Below are 23,918 nucleotides of genomic sequence, written 5' to 3' on the forward strand. Positions count from 1 at the left end.
TACAAATCATCTGAACACAAGTGTGACGTGTGTGACGTGTGACGTGTGTGTGTGTGTGTGTGTGTGTGTGTGTGTGTGTGTGTGTGTGTGTGTGTGTGTGTGTGTGTGTGTGTGTGTGTGTGTGTGTGTGTGTGTGTGTGTGTGTGTGTGTGTGTGTGTGTGTGTGTGTGTGTGTGTGTGTGTGTGTGTGTGTGTGTGTAGTGACAAAACTTTTATGTATTGGTCTTTAATATATCACAATTTAGGCCTATTTCAACATATTCATTATGAATTTGGACATCTTAAGCCAGTGTTTTCCCATTCGGCCATATATAAACAGGAAGCACCAACAGTAAACATTTAAATGTATGTTTTAGTAATATCCTATAAATGGTACTTAACATAATTATTTAACAAGATTTTACTTTATAGGGTAAAAACTACTGAATGAGCCCAAATACGTGCTATGATTTATTGATTAAGATTGAAATAGTGAAAATACACTGAACAAAAATATAAAGGCAACATGCAACAATTTCAAAGGTTTTACTGAGTTACAGTACTGGGAATACAGATAAGCATTTGTTGGTCACAGATACCTTCAAAAAAACTGTCAGTATCTGGTGTGACCACCATTTGCCTCAGGCAGCGTGACATATCTCCTTCGCATAGAGTTGATCAGGCTGTTGATTGTGACCTGTGGAATGTTGTCCCACTCCTCTTCAATGGCTGTGCAAAGATGCTGGATATTGGCGAGAACTGGAACATGCTGTCGTACACGTCAAACCAGAGTATTCGAAACATTCACAATGGGTTACATGTCTGGCGAGTATGCAGGCTATGGAAGAACTGGGACATGAGGAATTGTGTACAGATCCTTGTGACATCCTTGTGCATTATAATGCTGAAACATGAGGTGATGGCAGCGGATGAATGGCACAACACTGGACCTCAGGATCTCGTCATGGTATCTCTGTGCATGTTTGCTGCCTGTAGCTTATGCCTGCCCATACCATAACCCCACTGCCACTATGTGGCATTCTGTTCACAACGGTGGCATAAGCAAACTGCTCGCCCACACAACGCCATACACATGGTCTCCGGCTTTGTGTTTGGCCGGGTATGGTTCTCAATCAGGGACAGCTGTCTATTGTTGTCTCTGATTGGGAACCATACTTAGGTACCCTTTTTTCCACCTGTGTTTGTGGGAAGTTGACTTTGTTTAGAGCATTTTGCTTTTGAGCTTCACGGTTGGTGTTTGTAGTGTTTATGGGGGGGAAAATAACATAAGTAACATTAGTAACCCCCCCCCCAGTACATGTTGAGTTGTGTTGGGCAGCCTTTAAAAAACAAAGTAGAATGATTCAGCAAAGGCTTTCAAACATTTTAGGCCTATCCAACATAGACTTCGAAGGGAAAATTCACATTATTTTCTGAAATATTTGAAAACAGATTACAGAATGTCATCTGGTAATATGGTAATTTTAATTACCTTTGGCGCGCATACTGACACCGTGTGTGTGTGTGTGTGTGTTGTCTTGTTCAACTCCATACCCGGAGTAGGCCGCAGATATGAATTTAATATGGAGACGATAACGTAGCCTACAATCAAAAACAGTGTTGGAAAAATGTGTCTTAAGTGTCTCACCTGTGTGAGCGCCTCGGTGGTGTTCCAAAGAAGTGCCTTTGCAGAAGTGGCACAATTCTCGGTTATCGGGGCGTTACATGTCACAACTGGACTGGACATGTTTACGTGTCAGATAGAACGTGAGCGCGACCAAGAGCAGCCAATCGGCAAAATCTGACAGGTGCAAGAATAGGATAGAACAGTCTTAAAACTAACACTTTCTATACAAATACATTTGTCAATAATATGCGCACTATATTCTTTTCCAGAAGCTTTTGCAATATTCCCATGCAGGATTTTTTAGAAATCCGTTATCCTAACTAAGTCAAATAAATAAGCTATTTTATAACAATTTCACTAGAATAAAAATAAAGACTGTAGGTTATGCATAAGGCTTGGTGTTTGGCAGCATGGTATTAACAAGGTTGATCCTTGGTTTATCCAAATTATTTTGTGTGTCTTGCTTCACCTCTGTGTTTTTATACCTTCCTAGGCAGGCATTTCCCAGGCACTATAACAATGCTTGCCAATATATATAAAGTAATTCAGGTAACATAATCTCACTATCTGTAATTTTCCTAGATGCCAGAGATATAAAAAAAGGGTCTGTTTTGACAGAGTGGAACTTGAATTAACATTGGCTGGAGTTGAGTTGATTGTATCTGATGTCTTGGTTGTGGCCACTATTACGAACTACAGTAGGTAGTTTCTCACATCCATGATTCAGTTTGGGCTTTCACTATGGCCAAAACTTAATTACATACAGTAAGTGTTTTGAGCCTTGTGGTGCAAGGTGTGGAAGGAGGGGAGAAACAACCTGTTAAGCACAGAAATAACTTGCTGCTGTATTTTCAGGCCTATATTCAGCGAGGCTATGTCATAGCATTAATGCCTAATTTTATTTTGTGATTTTTGACATCCGTAGAAGAAAACAACTAGTAGGCTTCCGCTACCCTAAGTTTGACCTTATTTTGAGGTTTGTATTTGCATTTTTTCTGTGTTTTATTTATTAAGAGGTACATGTAGGCAAATGCAGCCTTCTTTGGTCCCTCAAGCAACCTTCTGTACAATTCATTCATTAATTTAAACTGTTCCTGTCTCATCTGCTGAGTTAGATCTGGTTCATATAGCTACCAAGACTGACCACGACCAGTGAACCAATAACAACACTTAAACGTTTATTTATCATTTTCATCTCTGTACACAAAACGTTGTATGATTTCTGAATGCTGCAGAATAAGTTTGAATGAGTTTTAGTATAATCTGATGGAGAAAAAAATGCAAAAGACCTGCTAGAAAATGACATTCTCCAAATGCTGAAGATTGACTAATCATAGTGAACACCGATGACCATCATCTACAACCAGGCAACGAGGCATCCAAGTCTTCTTCCGGCACAGAATTTGTATTTAGTCAGCCGAGACTGACCAGCTATCGCTTTACAAGTGTCAAGATCAGTCAGCTCAGACATCTTTAGTTCTTAATCATTGGGATCATTACTTTGTCAATCATATTTTACTGTGGACTAGCATTAGGGTCACAAAGCAGGGAATGAATGACATATTGACGTTTGAGGCATCCTAAAAATATTGGACTAAACCAATGTTAATATGTGGAACACGGATGTTAAGTAAGATTAGTTATTTGAACCCTGCCACAAAAAAACACTAAAAAGACTCTTAGCTTTCACTTCACCTATAGTGCAGACAGAAAATAAGGTCAATGCAATCTGTCTTTAAATTTGGCAAAATCAAGGGTCAACCAGTAAATCTTCAGAACATCAGCATGTTAAAGCAGGTGGAATTAAGCAACAACAGCTGTACTACATCCACGTGTGTCTAAATGATTCATACAAGAGCAGTGCAGTTGCCGCACAGTTTATATCCTGGGAAGCCTAGGAGCTCATTCCTTAGCAACGGCACAAACAACTACAGTATGTTGTCAATAGATATAGCTATGCAGTGTGTTGAGTATTCTACAAAGCACACAACTAGCTGAGCAGGGCAACAAACAGAACTCTAGTCATCTTCTGTGATCAAGCTGTCATTACGAGACGTGGTTTATGACTGGGGACTGGAATTTTGCCTGACCACTTAAAACTCAGGGCCCTATGTGACTCCCAGGAGGGTGGGGTCCTCTAGTAGTGGACGGTAGCCCTGACGAGCTAAAGCATGTCCAGGCTTGGTCCAGCCTAGTACTAACATACCTGAATCACCTAATCAACTAAGCATCAAAATATATTAATGAGTTGAATCAGCTGTGAAAGTGCTGGGCTGGAACAAAAGCCTGCATGCCTTATTGGTGTCCAGGACCAGGGTTGTTGACCACTGCTCTGTGGTGGTTGTGGTTGTCATGTGACGTGGTTGATGATGGGAACAGGTGGCCGGGGTTTTATTTGGAGAGGGTTTTCTCTGCCATGTGTCTCTGCTGGCTCTGAGCATGCCTGTGCCAAAAAAGAACAACAAATAACAGTTACGTTAAAGAATGCATGGGAAAAGTCCTCCTTAGATAAAACATTTTAGAAAGGATGCAATGGTGACCTGTTTTCAGAAGAATGCCTTTTTAAACTGAGACATTTCCAAATGTATTTTTAAACTGAGACATTCCATGGCATTTAAAAAATATATTTTTTTAAACTAGGCAAGTCAGTTACAGTTTTTTTTGGATTGCTAAACGACAGTGGACACAACTGGAGTCACATGTGCAAAACTCTAACTACAGTCTGCACAGCAGCAGTTCATGTGGACCAAACTCTAGTTTGTTTTTCATTGCTTGAACACAGTTTTCAAAACTCTACACACTTATCCCATGACTTTAACCACAACCTGCACAACACTGTGGATTTACAGCACTTTGTTCAAATGCTAACACACTGCTGTCAAAACACATTCAAAACGGAATAGATTTCAGCCTTGTGCCATTCGAACACTGCTGATCGCAATTTCAGCTGAAAGGCTAAGCAGGTGTCTTGTTTTAGACTTGTTAGTGAACACACACACATATTACAGTATATATAGGTAGAGCTCAGAAAGACTAATTTTGGAAATGGAACAAGGAAGATGGGTTCGTGGAGGGAGAAGGGTGGCAGGGAGAGGGCGGATGCGTGGAGGAAGACAAAGAAGACAAAGAGCTGTTATTTCAGATGAAATAAGGGCTACACTTATAGACCATGTCGTGAACCATGGTCTCTCATTGAGAGAGGCAGGGTTGAGGGTGCAACCCAATCTGCAAAGATCCACAGTGGCATCTGTAATGCGAATTTTCCATCATACAAACAGGTGAGAGTTACATCCTTACAGTAAATGAAAACATTACAGGAATCTATTTTGTATTGCAATTATATAATATTTACACAGACCCACTGGCTCCAGGTCATCTACAAGTCCATGCTAGGTAAAGCGCCGCCTTATCTCAGTTCACTGGTCACGATGGCAACACCCATCCGTAGCACACGCTCCAGCAGGTGTATCTCACTGATCATCCCTAAAGTCAACACCTCATTTGGCCGCCTTTCGTTCCAATACTCTGCTGCCTGTGACTGGAATGAATTGCAAAAATCCCTGAAGTTGGAGACTTTTATCTCCCTCACCAACTTCAAACATCTGCTATCTGAGCAGCTAACCGATCGCTGCAGCTGTACATAGTCTATTGGTAAATAGCCCACCCATTTTCACCTACCTCATCCCCATACTGTTTTTATTTATTTACTTTTCTGCTCTTTTGCACACCAATATCTCTACCTGTACATGACCATCTGATCATTTATCACCCCATTGTTAATCTGCAAAATTGTAATTATTCGCCTACCTCCTCATGCCTTTTGCGCACAGCTTGTATATAGACTCCCCTTTTTTTCTACTGTGTTATTGACTTGTTAATTGTTTACTCCATGTGTAACTCTGTGTTGTCTGTTCACACTGCTATGCTTTATCTTGGCCAGGTCGCAGTTGCAAATGAGAACTTGTTCTCAACTAGCCTACCTGGTTAAATAAAGGTGAAATAAAAAAAAAAAAAATAAAATAAATATATTACAGTAAGTTTGACTGTAAAATATATTTTTTACAACAGGATCCAAAGGCTGCCCCCAACAGGGGAAGAGGAAAAATATTTTCAGATGCGCAGGAAAATGCTATTGTTGACATGGTTGTTGTCAACAATGCAATAAAACTGCGGGAGATTCAAGATAGAGTGCTGGCTGATAATGATATATTTGAAAATGTTAATTCTGTCAGCACAACAACTATTGCTCAAGTCCTAAAGAAACACCAAGTTACAGTGAAACAGTTATACACTGTACCGTTCGAGAGAAACAGTGAACAGGTAAAAGAGCAAAGATACCAATATGTCCAGGTAAGACGTCTGAGGTTACGTACACAGCTATACAAAATATTTACAGTAAAAAAAAAACACTAGCATTTCTACAGTAAAACTGTGCACTTACTGTTTTTCAGAGAGTAAGGGAGGTGGAAGCACTGGAAAGACCACATTCATTTGTATTTATCGATGAAGCTGGATTTAACCTTGCTAAAACACGGCGCAGAGGAAGGAATGTTATAGGTCAAAGGGCCACTGTGGAGGTTCCAGGCCAAAGGGGGGGAAAAATCCCCATGTGTGCTGCAATGGCCAATGATGGTTTGCTTCTCAACACACCACTCTGGCCCATACAACACAGAAAGGCTTATAGCTTTCCTAGAACAGCTCTATGCTCAGCTAGTGCCAGCAGAACAGGGGGAGCCAGTAAGAAACCCCCAAGTTTTTGTCATAGTTTGTGATAACGTTGCTTTTCACCACTCTGCAGCTGTCACAGATTGGTTTGCAGCACATCACATATTTATGGTTTTGTACCTGCCTGCATATTCACCCTTCCTCAACCCAATAGAGGAGTTTTTCTCTGCCTGGAGGTGGAAAGTGTTTGGTCACCACCCACATGACCAAATGTCTCTTTTGGAAGCCACGCGTGCCGGATGTGAGGACACGAGTCCAGAGGACTGCCAGGGATGGATAAGGCACTCCAGAAGGTTCTTCCCCAGGTGCATGGCAAGAGAAAACATTAGATGTGATGTTGAAGAAAACCTGTGGCCTGATGCTAGAGAGAGGCAGGATTAGCCCCTCAATTATTTGTTCGAATTACAGTATGTACTTTTAGTTTCTACCTTTTTTTTCTCATTACTGTAATTCCGTAAATTACTACAGACTATTGAAGCAAACTGCTAATTTTCATTTACCTTAAAGAATTATTATGTTCTAAAAAAATATATAAATCATGTGAAAGAATGTCACTCTTTTCTTTGAAGAAAATATTACTTTGTATGAAGTCACTGAAATTGTTCAAACTGTAAAGATGAAAAGTTTGTATTTTCTGTATTGGTGTTTGATGCTAGTGTTTTTACTCTCAGTGTGTTCTGAGAGACAGTGTGTGTTATCTCAGTGAGGGTTGTGCATAGTGTTTGGCTGCACTGAGCGTGTTTTGAGCCATGTGTTAAGAGTTGTGTTGCTTGGAATGAGTTTTGCAGGTGATGTGAACTGTTTAGCTCAGGTGACTGTTGGTAGTGCAGACTGTAGTTAGAGTATTGCACATGTGACTCCAGTTGTGCCCACTGTCGTTTAGCAATCGAAAAAAACTGTAAGAACAAATTCTTATTTTCAATGACAGCCTAGGAACAGTGGGTTAACTGCCTGTTCAGGGGCAGAACACAACAGATTTTTACCTTGTCAGCTTGCAACCTTTCGGTTACTAGTCCAACGCTCTTACCACTAGGCTACCATGCCTCCCCATTTGACCTCCAGAACAAACAGAGGCCTAATTGTTATTTGCGTTAGTGGTGTCGGTGCTCAGGTGTGTATATATATATATATATATATTAATACATGTATGTGTGTGTGTGCTTCTGTGGTCATAGTACTGGGTATGAACGGGGCTCTCCACCTGGTCATGTCCTCTACGTCCACCAGCATGGCGTCCTGCTCCACATGAAGCTCATCTCTCATCAGCAACAGCTGCACCAGCTCCTCATTCAGGCCTGCAATGTCATCCCATTTTTATTGTTGTTTTATCTCAACATCCTCACAGCACCAGAACAGCAGAGTTATGACGGTGGTGATGAAGGCTGATTGTGTCTGTACGTAAGTGTGTTTAGTGTAGCGTTTGTGTGCATGTGTGTGCGTGTGTGTGTGTGTGTGTGTGTGTGTGTGTGTGTGTGTGTGTGTGTGTGTGTGTGTGTGTGTGTGTGTGTGTGTGTGTGTGTGTGTGTGTGTACTCACTCTGTATTTGTGAGTGCAGATCGTTGGTGATGACCTGGAGCTGGCCCAGGCTCATGTCCCTCATGTCGCCCCTCCTCAGACTCCTCTTCATCAGACCCTCACTGATGTGGGGCAGGTGGGGCAGCTGCACACAGAGAGACCCAGGGATAACGTTAGAACAATGTTAAATAGAAACCGGGGTCTCAGTCATTAGTCAGCAGAGTCATGTTGATCTAATGTTGAAGAGAGAAATAAGGACACTATAGATTGCGTATTTGGGGTTAGGGCTATTAGACGCAACCCACTGGGCACACACTGGTTGAATCAACTTTGTTTCAACGTAATTTGTCAATGTATTGTGACGTGGAATCAATGTGGGAAATACATTGGATTTGAAAAAAAGTAATCAACCAGCACTGTTTTCTTCTCATTTCAACCAGCGTTGTTAGGGTAAAACGGCAACTTGATTTAACCTGACTAAGAGGTTGTTACATCATTGTCATTTCCAAATAATCATCAGAACTATGTATGTGCTGAAATTGCATTGAAAATTCTATGTGTAAATGTAAAAAATATTTACCCTATATACTGTATATTGGGGTGGTTGAAATTATGTGAATTTCATATTTAATTAGACATGTTTTATTTGACCTTGATAGTAAAACAGTATGCTTGACTCAACGTCATTGTTTCAACTTTGTCCTATCAACCTAAATAAAGAGGTGCAATAAAATGAGACACCTCAGTTCAATGTTTCCCGCCTGAACAGTGACTCCTACTGGTACATGAGAGGTAATGCACTCCAAAGAGAACAAGTCCACCATCCAGACACCTAGCTCTAAGTACGCTGCTTAGCTTTGGAAACAAACTGTGTTGGGGTCAGCTGGGTTATCACTGCAACACATTCAGACATTGATCAGATTACATACTAATTTGCGTAGACTACCTAATAACATTTAGTAGTTGAAAAGTAATCCCTATAGCTTTTGTTACACAAATCAAATCAAATAAATTTTTTATTTGTCACATACACATGGTGAGCAGATGTTAATGCGAGTGTAGCGAAATGCTTGTGCTTCTAGTTCCGACAATGCAGTAATAACCAACAAGTAATCTAACTAACAATTCCAAAACTACTGTCTTATACACACAAGTGTAAGGGGATAAAGAATATGTACATAAAGATATATGAATGAGTGATGGTACAGAGCAGCATAGGCAAGATACAGTAGATGGTCTCAAGTACAGTATATACATATGAGATTAGTATGTAAACAGAATGGCATAGTTAAAGTGGCTAGTGATACATGTATTACATAAAGATGCGGTAGATGATATAGAGTACAGTATATACGTATACATATGAGATGAATAATGTAGGATATGTAAACATTATATTAGGTAGCATTGTTTAAAGTGGCTAGTGATATATTTTACATCATTTCCCATCAATTCCCATTATTAAAGTGGCTGGAGTTGAGTCAGTGTGTTGGCAGCAGCCACTCAATGTTAGTGGTGGCTGTTTAACAGTCTGATGGCCTTGAGATAGAAGCTGTTTTTCAGTCTCTCGGTCCCAGCTTTGATGCATCTCTACTGACCTCGCCTTCTGGGTGATAGCGGGGTGAACAGGCAGTGGCTCGGGTGGTTGTTGTCCTTGATGATCTTTATGGCCTTCCTGTAACATCGGGTGGTGTAGGTGTCCTGGAGGGCAGGTAGTTTGCCCCCTGTGATGCGTTGTGCAGACCTCACTACCCTCTGGAGAGCCTTACAGTTGTGGGCGGAGCAGTTGCCGTACCAGGCGGTGATACAGCCCGCCAGGATGCTCTTGATTGTGCATCTGTAGAAGTTTGTGAGTGCTTTTGGTGACAAGCTGAATTTCTTCAGCCTCCTGAGGTTGAAGAGGCGCTGCTGCGCCTTCTTCACGATGCTGTGTGTGTGGGTGGACCAATTCAGTTTGTCTGTGATGTGTATGCCGAGGAACTTAAATCTACTACCCTCTCCACTACTGTTCCATCGATGTGGATAGGGGGGTGTTCCCTCTGCTGTTTCCTGAAGTCCACAATCATCTCCTTAGTTTTGTTGACGTTGAGTGTGAGGTTATTTTCCTGACACCACACTCCGAGGGCCCTCACCTCCTCCCTGTAGGCCGTCTCGTCGTTGTTGGTAATCAAGCCTACCACTGTTGTGTCGTCCGCAAACTTGATGATTGAGCTGGAGGCGTGTGTGGCCACGCAGTCGTGGGTGAACAGGGAGTACAGGAGAGGGCTCAGAACGCACCCTTGTGGGGCCCCAGTGTTGAGGATCAGCGGGGTGGAGATGTTGTTGCCTACCCTCTGCACCTGGGGGTGGCCCGTCAGGAAGTCCAGTAACCCAGTTGCAGAGGGCGGGGTCGAGACCCAGGGTCTCGAGCTTGATGACGAGCTGTATGTGAAAATACATTCAGAGTGAGATTGGGTTTATGTAGGCTACATTGACATCTGATTTGCCCAAAGGACACAATTTAATGTGTGCTGTCATTTGTCAATGGTTGATTGGATCTTTGGAAGTTTAGACGTAGTTACCATTATCCCTATATCATTTGGATTCCAAATGATTCATAATAAACCTTACCTTTGGATATTGTGTTGTATATATGTTATTCATAATATAGCCTACAGTATATATATACTATCCAAGCAGAAGATAACTTCCCCTTTGATATGTTGGATTCACATCTGCATCTCAACCCTCAAGTAAAAAAATAGCACTACACCAAATCTAACTTTAAATTCACTTCAAATAAAGTTTGGTTTGATTGAGTCCTATTCTCCGACTTCCATTTTTGGTTGAGTTAGAGAACCAACAGATTAATAACTTGCAGATTAAAGACAATATCCAAAGGTAAAGTTTATTATTAATATCATGAATTTGGAATACTATTTATAGGGCTAATGGTAACTACTTCTAACTGTCCAAAGTTCCAATCAGCCATGGAAGAACGATAGTATACATCTCTACACATTGGAGTGATGGTGTCCTTTGTTGGGCAAACCAGATGTCAATGTAGCCAACATAAACCCAACCTCACTCTGAATTTACTTTCGCATACAGCCTGTGCAAGAAAAGTAGAAGCGTTATTTAGGTAGTCTACACACATGAGTATGGAAGCGGATCAATATTTTAATGTGTTGACATGATAGCTCAGCTGAAAAGAACAGGGTACATACTGTACAGGTAGCCATCTGGATGTCAAACTTGTTCTCACTGAAGTGAATTACCCCTCTTATACAAGTAGGAGTCACTGTTCAGGCAGGAATCATTGGACTGTGGCTTCACATTTTAGTTCAATATAACTCTTTATTTAGGTTGATTCCGTTGATTCAAACATACCATTTTACAATCAACATTGAAATAAGGTAAAATAAATAAAAACTGTGACATAATTTCAACCACCCAGTATACAACACATGACCAAAAGTATGTGGACACTCGTCGAACATCTCATTCCAAAATCATGGGTATTCATTTGGAGTTGGTCCCCCTTTGCTGCTATAACAGCCTCCTCTCTTCTGGGAAGGCTTTCCACTAGCTGCAGGGGCTTGCTTCCATTCAGCCACAAGAGCATTAGTGAGGTTGGGCACTGATGTTGGTCAATTAGGTCTGGCTCGCAGTCGGCGTTCCAATTCATCCCAAAGGTGTTCGATGCGGTTGAGGTCAGTGCTCAGTGCACGCCAGTCAAGTTCTTCCACACCAATCTCAACAATCCATTTCTCACTTTGTGCACGGGGGCATTGTCATGAAGAAACAGGAAAGGGCCTTCCCCAAACTGTTGCCACAAAGTTGGAAGCACAGAATCGTCTAGAATGTCATTGAATGCTGTAGTGTTAAGATTTCCCTTCACTGCAACTATAAGGGGCCAAGCCCAAACCATGAAAAACGGCCCCAGACCATTATTCCTCCTCCACCAAACTTTACCGTTGGCACTATGCTTTTAGGCAGGTAGTGTTCTCCTGGCATCCGCCAAACTCAGATTAGTCCGTCGGACTGCCAGATGGTGAAGCGTGATTCATCAATCCAGAGAACGCGTTTCCACTGCTCCAGAGTCCAATGGCGGCGAGCTTTACACCATTCCAGCCGACACTTGGCATTGCGTATGATAATCTTAGGCTTGTGTGTGGCTGCTCGGCCATGGGAAACCCATTTCATGAAGCTCCCAACGAAAAGTTATTGTGCCGACGTGGCTTCCAGAGGCCGTTTGGAACTCAGTAGTGAGTGTCACAACCGAGGACAGGACAGATTATTTCAGCACTCAGCGGTCCCGTTCTGTGAGCTTGTGTGGCCAACCACTTCGTGGCTGAGCCGTTGTTGCTCCTAGACGTTTCCACTTCACAATAACAGCACTTACAGTTGACCGTGGCAGCTCTAGCAGGGCAGGAATTTGACCAAACTGACTTGTTTGGACTGTGACATCCTATCCAATTCTGTGATCGGGAGTCCCATAGGGCGGCGCACAACTGGCCCAGCGTCGTCTGAGTTTGGCCGGGGTAGGCCGTCATTGTCAATAAGAATTAGGTCTTAACTGACGTGCCTCATTAAATAAAGGTTGTTTTTTTTAAATGTATTGAAAAAAATGAGGGTGCCACGTTAAAAGTCACTGAGCTCTTTAGTAGGGCCATTCTACTGCTATTTCACTGGGTGTGGGTGAAATAGCCTAATCCACTCATTTGAAGGGGTGTCTACATACTTTTGTATATATAGTGTATATTCATTGTAATGTATATTTCAACCACCCAATCCTATATTTTATATATATATATTGTATAGGATGAAAAATATGTTTTATTTTTTCTATGTTTAGTTGATATAACAAAATGTTAGTTAGGTTAATAAGTCAATGTATTTACGTTTAAGTTTTACCCTAATTTTAATGTTAACAATGCTGGTTGAAATTAGATGAAAACAATACTGGTTATTACTTTTTATATTTTGCACGTTGATTCCACGTCACAATACGTTGACAAATCACATTGAAACAAAGTCGATTCAACCCGTGTGTGCCAGGTGGGAAATTACTCCATCCTTTGATTCAGTTTCTTTAGACCTGGGTGAGTTAAATGCCCATATCCCCACCATTGCTTGTTTAGGTACTGACACACACATCTACAGTGCAGTAGTACTCCAGTCAGGGGGGAAATTGCTTGGTCTGATCACAATGACTATATAGTTATATTTACAACTCATTCATCTGGGGCGGGGAAAATATAAAAATTACATGTACAAAAGGTAGCTCCCAATTTCTCAGAAGTACTAAAGCACTTTTGTAGGTTCCAACAAAGCACGGTTTAATTCCAGTAAATAACTGTGTCTAATGGACGCATTGTCCTACCCTGGCTACCTGTCAGGCCTCTTGCACATACACACAGTCACGCACAATTTGCGGATGGAGCAGAACCCAAGCCGGATGCCATGTCCTACATATCTTTGCTTACAATCACAATATGAGTAACCTGCTTAATTGCCTACACATACAGTAAGTGAAAATGTTCTGAAGTACACTTTTTTTCCCATCACTCTGGGCCTCAGATTACACAGGTCACCAAGTCCTCAAATGCCACAGGAACTCGCGACAATCCAACCTTGAACTGGCAGAAGCGGCTGAATTTTACTCTCTGTACCAGGAAATATGACATAGTAGCAGAAGTCTCAGTGTTCTCCTTGTTCAACTGAAGTTGTATCAGCCCACATGAAAAAATACTGTAATATACTATGGTATAAATACTGTAGTATTACTATATTTATATACTATAGTATTTGCTGTAGTGTTTTGCACAATATTTTTGTGGACATGACTGTAGTATACTGTAGTATATACTGTAGTGTTTTTACAGACATTACTGGAGTATACTGTAATATCTACTCTAGTGTTTGTGTGTGGGGTACATGCAAATTCAAATTTCTGTATTATTACTATAGTTAAACTGTCGTGTTTTTGTGGACTTTTTTTGCGCATTAATACTGTAGTATTCCACAGTATACAAAAAAATGATATACTACAAATTATCGAAGGATACTACTGTGTGTAGTATAGTATTCTCCAGTATACTACAAAATGATATAGTCAGTACTACATGATCGAGGGATACTACAGTATGTAGTATAGTATTCTATAGTATACCTTACAATTCTATAGTAAGTACTACACATGATCAAGAGATACTACAGTGCAGAGTATTGTATTCTACAGTATACTACAGTTTACTACAGAATACACTTTTTACTCAAATACTCAAATCAAAATCAAATCAAATGTTATTTGTCTAATGTGCTGAATACAAGAGGTATTACAGTGAAAGGCTTACTTACAAGCCCTTAACCAACAATGCAGTTTTAAGAAAAGTAAGTGTTAAGTAAAAAATAGATAAGTGTGCGGGGGGGGGGGTACAGGTTAGTCAAGGTAATTGATGTAATATGTGCTTGTAGGTAGAGATAAAGTGACTATGCATAGATAATACACAGACAGTAGCAGCAGCATAAAAGAAGGGGGGCAAACTTAATAATGGTGTTGGAGTCGTGCCTGGCCATGCAGTCATGTGTGAACATGGAGTACAGGAAGGGACTGAGCACGCACCCCTGAGGGGCCCCCGTGTTGAGGATCAGCGTGACGGATGTGTTGTTACCTCTCCTCACCACCTGGGGGCGGCCCATCAGGAAGTCCAGGATCCAGTTGCAGAGGGAGGTGTTTAGTCCCAGGGTCCTTAGCTTAGTGATGAGCTTTGAGCTACTTCTAGTAAGTTGAACTCAAAGTCAATGAAAAGTCCTTATTACAGTGCCTTGCGAAAGTATTCGCCCCCCTTGAACTTTGCGACCTTTTACCACATTTCAGGCTTCAAACATAAAGATATAAAACTGTATTTTTTTGTGAAGAATCAACAACAAGTGGGACACAATCATGAAGTGGAACGACATTTATTGGATATTTCAAACTTTTTTAACAAATCAAAAACTGAAAAATTGGGCGTGCAAAATTATTCAGCCCCCTTAAATTAATACTTTGTAGCACCACCTTTTGCTGTGATTACAGCTGTAAGTCGCTTGGGGTATGTCTCTATCAGTTTTGCACATCGAGAGACTGAAATTTTTTCCCATTCCTCCTTGCAAAACAGCTCGAGCTCAGTGAGGTTGGATGGAGAGCATTTGTGAACAGCAGTTTTCAGTTCTTTCCACAGATTCTCGATTGGATTCAGGTCTGGACTTTGACTTGGCCATTCTAACACCTGGATATTTTTTTTTTTAACCATTCCATTGTAGATTTTGCTTTATGTTTTGGATCATTGTCTTGTTGGAAGACAAATCTCCGTCCCAGTGTCAGGTCTTTTGCAGACTCCATCAGGTTTTCTTCCAGAATGGTCCTGTATTTGGCTCCATCCATCTTCCCATCAATTTTAACCATCTTCCCTCTCCTTGCTGAAGAAAAGCAGGCCCAAACCACGATGCTGCCACCACCATGTTTGACAGTGGAGACGATGTGTTCAGGGTGATGAGCTGTGTTGCTTTTACGCCAAACATAACGTTTTGCATTGTTGCCAAAAAGTTCAATTTTGGTTGCATCTGACCAGAGCACCTTCTTCCACATGTTTGGTGTGTCTCCCAGGTGGCTTGTGGCAAACTTTAAACAACACTTTTTATGGATATCTTTAAGAAATGGCTTTCTTCTTGCCACTCTTCCATAAAGGCCAGATTTGTGCAATATACGACTGATTGTTGTCCTATGGACAGAGTCTCCCACCTCAGCTGTAGATCTCTGCAGTTCATCCAGAGTGATCATGGGCCTCTTGGCTGCATCTCTGATCAGTCTTCTCCTTGTATGAGCTGAAAGTTTAGAGGGATGGCCAGGTCTTGGTAGATTTGCAGTGGTATGATACTCCTTCCATTTCAATATTATCGCTTGCACAGTGCTCCTTGGGATGTTTAAAGCTTGGGAAATCTTTTTGTATCCAAATCCGGCTTTAAAAGTCTTCACAATAGTATCTCGGACCTGCCTGGTGTGTTCCTTGTTCTTCATGATGCTCTCTGTGCTTTTAACGGACCTCTGAGACTATCACAGTGCAGGTGCATTTATACGGAGACTTGATTACACACAGGTGGATTGTATTTATCATCATTAGTCATTTAGGTCAACATTGGATCATTCAGAGATCCTCACTGAACTTCTGGAGAGAGTTTGCTGCACTGAAAGTAAAGGGGCTGAATAATTTTGCACGCCCAATTTTTCAGTTTTTGATTTGTTAAAAAAGTTTGAAATATCCAATAAATGTCGTTCCACTTCATGATTATGTCCAACTTGTTGTTGATTCTTCACAAAAAAATACAGTTTTATATCTTTATGTTTGAAGCCTGAAATGTGGCAAAAGGTCGCAAAGTTCAAGGGGGCCGAATACTTTCGCAAGGCACTGTACTTATAATGTTTATGTGGTAATGACATATTTTTTTGATAAGTTACACCAACTGATAAGTCACACCAACTCTTTGAAAAATATGGTAACAAATTCACTTTTTTTCCCAGCATGCTCTACTGCAGGTTTATTTTTTGGAATTGTTTTTAATATTGGTGTTTTTGCATGTACATTGAGTGATTGATTAATCTTATGCTACACAAAGGGCCTCAGATCACACAGGTCATCAAGTTCTCAAAGGCCTCGGGAACTCCGACAATCCAACCTTGAACTGCCAGAAGAGGCTGAATTTTACTCTCTGTACCAGGAAACATGACATAGTAGCAGAAGTCTCAGTGTTCTCATTGTTCAGCTGAAAGTTGTATCAGCCCACATGAAAAAATACTGTAATATACTATGGTATAAATACTGTAGTATTACCATATTTTTATACTATATTATTAACCGTAGTGTTTAGCGCAATATTTTTGCGGTCATGACTGTAGTATACTGGTAGTATACTGGTAGTCTCCTCACACTGTTCCTAAATCTGGCAGTCATCATGAATATACAAGCCAGCATAATGTGACATGCACACAGAGTTGCAAAATTCAAGTATTACTTCCCAAGTTTTCCAGAAATCCCAGTTGGATGATTCCTCGAAATCTTTCAACTAGGATTTTTTAGAAAATCTGGGAATTTTTGGAAAGTTACTGGAATTTTGTAACCCTACTTGCAGGCCTGATGTGGCCTGTGAACCATGAGTTATAGGCACCTGTATCTTGTAACGCTAGGCCTCAAAATAAGGCCTCATGATATACATAATGTATTGTCATAAAGTGTTTCCTTAAATTGATGACATTCGCCTAGGAATTCACTTGGTGAAGGCAACAGTACTGAAAATGAACAAATCCAAAAACCATGTCTCTGTTACTAACAAATACAGCCATAGGTGGTAACTTTACAATTCACTCGAAAAGGCAAGGCACACTGGGAAATTATTTAGGAGGCGTGGCTTAGTGGGGGTGTAACTACATTCTTTCAAGCCGATACAACTCACATCTGGACCTCATACAGAGTGACTATTGGTTTGAGTAATGATGACTACAAAATCACTTTAACTGTACTCATATTAAGTGCAACAGTTTTCCTCAAAAGTTGTGAGTAATGACAGCACATTGGGTTTTATAGTGTACTATAATATTCTATAGAAAATTGTGGGATTACTTTCACGTGGGAGTTTCATATTAACCCACATCTGTTTTTGGTGCATGTATACGTAATTCAGAATGACTATGTAATCTTGAGACTCAAAAGAACAATTTTCTTCTTCGCCATTAGGGCTTTTCAGCCACTACTTTTGACATCAAACTGTAAACGGAAATGTAATGCTATTCATTTTGTACAATTCCCTTGCATCTAAGATGTAACTTGCTCTCGCATCTTGCAGCTGAAATGCATGTCCCCAGAATAATTCTGTGTAAAATGTGTTACTTCGATCACACCATGGCCTCAAAGTCTCCTCGCTCTCAAGGCAAGTCAACTTAGCAGAAATTATGGGTCTACAACACACACACACACACTGACCAGGTCGGCGACGGGAGAGCGACGGTGGAGCTGGATCTGTCTCTCCACCTCTACCTGCATGCGGGCCATGGGGCGAGCCAACGCCAGCGCCACCCTGGCCTCCTCCTGGAGCCGCCGCTGCACCCGCCAGAAGCCACAGTCCTCTAGGGGGTCCGAGTCCTCCTCGCCCGTGTCCCGGTCCGACAGGGACGAACTCTGCTTACTCTACACAAACACACATGCACACAAGAGTCATTATACAGAATCATAGATGGTAATGTATGATCACGCACGTCACCTATACATACATACTTCGAAGTCATCATCCACACAAACTCATCGGTGTGAGAGTATGCTCACAAACATACATTCCACGGTCAATATGCTTATTTTCTCCCAAAAAGTCAGGTTCAAATGTATCGCTTGTGTGAACGGATGTAGAGAACACACACAAACTCACACACACACACATTTACATCTATAGCGTGTACCACGGGTGACAGCGGCGTATCCAGGCTGGTCTCTGTCTTACTGTCCTCGGCATCGCTGTCCTTGTCACTGCTGCTGTCATTCACAAAACACACCTGCAGGTTCACACCACTTGGAGGACTGACGGTGAGCGAGAGGGAGGGAGGGGGGAGAGAGAGAGTATGATCAAATTACAACCTTAGAAAAGAGGGAGCGACAGACAGAGAGAGGGAGGAAAAGGGAGAGAGAATGGCTAAATTCCACACTGACACATATAACCCTATATCCTTAGGCATTTCCTGGAGATAGGAAAGAATTGAGTAGGTATATTCATATTCTCAAGGTAGACGACTGATATATACATTAGTCGAATGTTCACCATATTGCTTTCACCTTTCCAATCCTTTTAGATCTACACAAAGCCCCTAAGGGTAGTGGCTAGTGGTCAATTTGGAAATGAATTGAGCAAATGTGCAAGGGGGAGGGGGAAAAAATGCCTTCATTTCACTGACCTTCGCGGATCTTAGATCTGGGGCCCCAGACTGGGTCTTCATTTCATTCCAGAGAGTATTTCCAGTGGTTGGACCACAGAAAGACAAGCACTTCCCTGAAATGGACTGACAAGGGGTGGTCCCCTTTAATTTGAATGAAATCCGAGCTGTTTTATAGGAAAAGAGCGAGGTGTAGGCTCTCACGTTCACTCGTCAGAGAGACTTGCCGTTTCTGAAGGATTTGGTTCACCTTGTCTCTATACTCGTGCATTTCGGTAACTTACCATGTGTGGGTGTAATATGTTCTTGTACGGTTTTTGGGTGTGTGTGCTTAGTGGTTATGTGTGAATGCTCAGTATAATAGTCTGTGACATTTGTGTCATTTGAAGTGACAGTTCATTGTGTGTGTGTGTGTGTGTGTGTGTGTGTGTGTGTGTGTGTGTGTGTGTGTGTGTGTGTGTGTGTGTGTGTGTGTGTGTGTGTGTGTGTGTGTGTGTGTGTGTGTGTGTGTGTGTGTGTGTGTGTGTGTGTGTGCATTAGTGGTTTCACTATGCTATGAGCTGGTGAGTATTTCCAAGTCAGTGTGCAAGTACATAATCCGTGCATGTGACGTATATGTGTTGCGTCTGCATGCTTCCCCATTCAGCCATTTTAAGTAAATGACTCTTGTCTTGCGCTGAAGAATGAATGAAGCTCTTGTGTTACTGGCTGAAAGACTGAGAAAACAATGTAGCTAGCTTTCCCTCTATCTCTCTCTCTCTATACATTTCTCTCCCAGCACTTTCTTATCTCCCCCTGTGGGATTTCCTCTGCTTCAATACCTAAATGACTAATTTCACGGGGCTCCTAAACGTGAGAGCATCTACTGCTCCCAGACCCGATCCCAAATTTCCCCCTATCCTCTAGGCTCATGTGGAGATTGAAGTGGTTAAGACAGGTATAGATACACTGAACAAAAATATCAACACAACATGTAAAGTGCTGGTCCCATGAAATCCCAGAAATGTTCCATACACACAAAAAGCTTATTTATCTCAAATTTGGTGCACAATTTTTACATGCCTTTTTACATGCCAAGAAGCTGATTAAACAGCATGATCATTACACAGGTGTACCTTGTGCTGGGGGACATTAAAAGGCCACTCTAAAATATGCGGTTTTATCACACAACACCATGCCACAGATGCCTCAAGTTGCAGGATCGTCTGAGACTAGTCACCCGGACAGCTGATGAAACTCTGGGTTTGCACAAGCAAAGAATTTCTGCACAAACAGTCAGAAACCGTCTCAGGGAAGCTGATCTGCGTGCTCGTCATCCTCACCAGGGTCTTGACCTGACTGCAGTTTGGCATTATAACCAACTTCATTGGGCAAATTCTCACCTTTGATGGTCACTGGCACGCTAGAGTAGCGTGCTCTTCATGGATGAATCTCAGTTTCAACTGTACCGGGCAGATGGCAGACAGTGTGTATGGCATCATGTGGACAAGTGGTTTGCTGATGTCAACGTTGGGAACGGAGTTTTGCATACGGTAGTTTATATTTTTGCTTAGTGTAATTTGGTAGTAATTCCACCCAGCCTGTTGGACAGACGTACTATTCACCAATCCCACATGGTTTATATTTGAGTACTCTCTATTCAAGGATGAGTCGCCCCCTTGAAACGCTAATCTAAACCGGCCTGCGTTTGGCAGAGGGTAAGCTAATCCTGTGACCTGTGACCTGTGACCTGTGCCTAGCTCTCTTCAATTAGAAAGTATGTTAAATACTCACTACGCTGTACAGCACCACATCCTCTAGTGGTGGAAAGGGTGCTGTACTACTGACTCTCAAAATTTGTATAATGATGCTGTTATAACCCACCGGGTGGGAAGGCCGTTCTTGCTGCAGCTGTTGTAGATGACTGGCTCCTCGTCGTCATAGAAACTGCCAAGAGCCAGCTTCTGCCTGATGGACTCTCTGTCATTCCTCTGGGCCTGGTGGAGGTAGAGCCATGTGGAACAGATCAATACTCCAATATAATACCACAATAGTACAACAATAAACCTGAAGTAAAAACCCTGATGATAAAGATGGATTTTCCATGTATTGACTTCTTTAAGAGGCACAGCAAACTAAGAGTATCGGACGACATTCAAATATTCGGAGCAAGTGAAATAGAACGAGAGGAAAAGAAAATATACAACGCTGTCACGTTCTGACCTTTATTTCCTTTGTTTTGTATTTATTTAGTATGGTCAGGGCGTGAGTTGGGTAGGCAGTCTATGTTTGATTTTCTATGATTTGGGATTTCTATGTTTCGGCCTAGTATGGTTCTCAATCAGAGGCAGGTGTCATTAGTTGTCTCTGATTGAGAATCATACTTAGGTAGCCTGGGTTGCACTGTTTGTTTGTGGGTGCTTGTCTATGTTAGTGGCTTGTGTCAGCACAGGTCTCATTTGTAGCGTCACGGTCGTATTTGGTTGATTGTTTTTTGTTACTCTTTTGTATAGTGTTCAGTGTTCTCTTTATTAAAATTCACTATGAACACATACCACGCCGCATATTGGTCCTCTGATCCTTCTCGCCTCTCCTCTTCAGATGAAGAGGAGGAAGACCGTGACAAACGTACGCTCCTGCTTAAAGCAAAGCAATAGGGGGATGTGGAATTGGAGTATGGTCACACAGGCACACAAGGAGAAGAGGTGAGAGGAGAAATGGGAGACGAAGGGATGGATGGAGCGTGGCAATGGAATCTGAGTTCATGCTCGAGGAGGAATCACAGATGTCTCAATGAGCAGAGAAGAGAAGAGAAAGAGCTAAGCATGCCAGGAGGAACACACACACACACACACACACACACAGTGAATGCATCACACATACACTTATCACACAAATACCATATCATACACATACCGCATACACATCACATATTGCACAATATACCATACACAACCAATAGGATCACACTTGAACGTATAAAAATACTCCATCCATCCCAAACGTTCACCCCACATAGATCAAAGACCATTTCTAGATGGAAAGATGTGCACTCATATGTATTTGTATAAACACGCCACATAAATAGACACACGTCCCTCCTATTCACTATTGTATCCTAGTCGTCAACAGTGAGTGGCAGAGCGACAAAGAAACACTCATTGAGTTCGCCATCAATAGCCTTCAGTAGACAGGCTGCCTATTGTGAGGTCATCAATAATGGCCGTCAACACCAGAGAATCAGGAATTTGAGTCACTTGATAGGATCTCTGGGATCAACACACACTCACTGGACATGTCAAATGACGACAAATCCGTACGATTTTGACGGGCCTGTAAACGTCCAGTCGCCTCGCATTGATTTCATCTCATCTTTCCTCTCCTCTCTTCTATTTCCTGCTTCCCATCTTCCTTTCCTGACCATTCATTCTATTATCCACCCCTCTCTCTATTTCTCCATTTTTCCCCTGTCTACCCACTACATCCAAAGCGCATTTTGTCCTGGGCAGGTTGTTTATGTCATATAGCTTTTAGGCTGACATACATATCCTATCTTCTCAAAGACCTGCTCCTGCAACCATAGGGAAAGAGAACCAAAGAAAATGCATCGTGCTACAGTAAACGTGATTTTCCTTTCCAGTTTTTCCACACAAATGTCATATTTAGAGTCCATTACTGGGCCCACATCCCTCAGGCCTACTAGTCGTGTGTGCTGTATCCCCCCTCTCTCTCTCTCTGTCTCTCTCTCTCTCTCTCTCTCTCTCTCTCTCTCTCTCTCTCTCTCACACACACACACATTTAAACACAAACCAATTTAGACTCCATCCACACTTTCTCCTGCCCACTCGTAGACTGTGCCAACACATCCACTCCCACATAACCGCAACACACAAACACCAACACACATCACAACAAATACATATTCCTCTCAAATCTATTATACATTGCCCAACCCACACATAAGCACTCACAAACACAGAAATACAACAACACATGCACAAACACGCACATGAACACGCACATGCACCAACATAGAAACAAACAGAACACAGATGGGCTATGATGTAACGTCATAAATCACAGATGGACACTCGCATTGTAGAGGAAGCAACCAACATTACACCCACTCTAGTCTCTTCCCATTGGAGACCGTGCCAGGTACAGTCCTACTGGGTAGTTAGACCATCTATACTCACAGCCAGGTACAGTCCTACTGGGTAGTTAGACCATCTATACTCACAGCCAGGTACTGTCCTACTGGGTAGTTAGACCATCTATACTCACAGCCAGGTACTGTCCTACTGGGTAGTTAGACCATCTATACTCACAGCCAGGTACTGCCCTACTGGGTAGTTAGACGATCTATACTCACAGCCAGGTACTGTCCTACTGGGTAGTTAGACCACATAGCACATATGAAACATAAACAACACACCCTGTATGATGTTTTAGGGATATGCTATGTATTACTGAACTGTAAAAAGCATGGCATAAACCTACTCTTAAACAAACTCTCATGCGATGTGCAATGTGTTCACACCTACCTAGGAGAAACAACACCTATGCATAAATGCACACCAAAAAAAAACATATACAGACTAGAAATGTACACACACACACAGGATGGCACAGCAAAACCTACAGGCTAAAGTATGTAGTCTCAAATACACACACAATCAGGTCAAATATACACACGGACACGGACACGCCCTCACATGATAAATTCACACACGTACACATAACCCACACATTGACCTAACATACCTATATTAACCTAACACATATGGTATTTGAATACATGGTATACATTATACTAGAACCAAACACACACCTGGTAGACACGTTTCTCCTGATGCACCATCCTTCAGCGCATTGTACAGGCAGCAGCGCTACCCTTCCCTACACTGCAGTGAGCCAGACCCAGGAGAACCACTCATATACCACAGCTAAACGCAGAAGGGGGGAGGAGGGAGGAGAGGAGGAGGGAGGAGAGAAGGAGGGAGGGGGATGGATGAATGGATGGATGGAGGGAGGGAGGGAGGGAAGGAAGGAAGGAGTTAGAGTCTGCGCAGCTGATGGAAAGACAAGGGCGCTCTCCACTACTCTCCTCCTGGTGACTGTTAGCATGGCTGCAGCTTCCCAGACCTATCTGCTCCT

At 42.0% G+C, this 23,918-nt stretch overlaps 1 protein-coding gene across 3 annotated transcripts; it reads right to left on the minus strand.

Annotated features, from left to right (window-relative positions):
• Positions 1–2,771: 2,771 nt before the first annotated feature.
• On the minus strand, positions 2,772–23,694 carry LOC135515844 (schwannomin-interacting protein 1-like). 3 transcript variants are annotated; one of them, XM_064939644.1, is made up of 7 exons: positions 23,593–23,694; positions 20,646–20,758; positions 18,300–18,384; positions 17,845–18,048; positions 7,868–7,991; positions 7,533–7,626; positions 2,772–4,049 (listed from the first exon to the last, which is right to left on the minus strand). In XM_064939644.1, the coding sequence occupies exons 1-7, from the start codon at positions 23,620–23,622 to the stop codon at positions 3,998–4,000; spliced, it is 702 nt and encodes a 233-aa protein (XP_064795716.1). In that variant the 5' UTR covers positions 23,623–23,694; the 3' UTR covers positions 2,772–3,997. The 3 variants fall into 3 exon arrangements, with proteins under 3 accessions (XP_064795716.1, XP_064795710.1, XP_064795701.1); XM_064939638.1 differs by having other exon boundaries at positions 18,315–18,432; positions 23,593–23,691; XM_064939629.1 differs by having other exon boundaries at positions 18,300–18,432; positions 23,593–23,690.
• Positions 23,695–23,918: the final 224 nt, after the last annotated feature.

This window comes from Oncorhynchus masou, chromosome 3 (assembly GCF_036934945.1).
Source record: "Oncorhynchus masou masou isolate Uvic2021 chromosome 3, UVic_Omas_1.1, whole genome shotgun sequence".
In the NCBI taxonomy this organism is placed as follows: Eukaryota; Metazoa; Chordata; class Actinopteri; order Salmoniformes; family Salmonidae; genus Oncorhynchus; species Oncorhynchus masou.

Excerpts from the sequence above, each read along its gene's own strand:
- LOC135515844 (XM_064939629.1), bottom strand. The coding sequence starts at position 23,622 with ATGGTGCATCAGGAGAAACGTGTCTACCAG. Across the intron at positions 20,759-23,592 it reads AGGAGAAACGTGTCTACCAG|GCCCAGAGGAATGACAGAGA; the intron begins GTGTGTGTTTGG and ends TACCTCCACCAG. Across the intron at positions 18,433-20,645 it reads AAGAACGGCCTTCCCACCCG|TCCTCCAAGTGGTGTGAACC; the intron begins GTGGGTTATAAC and ends GCTCACCGTCAG.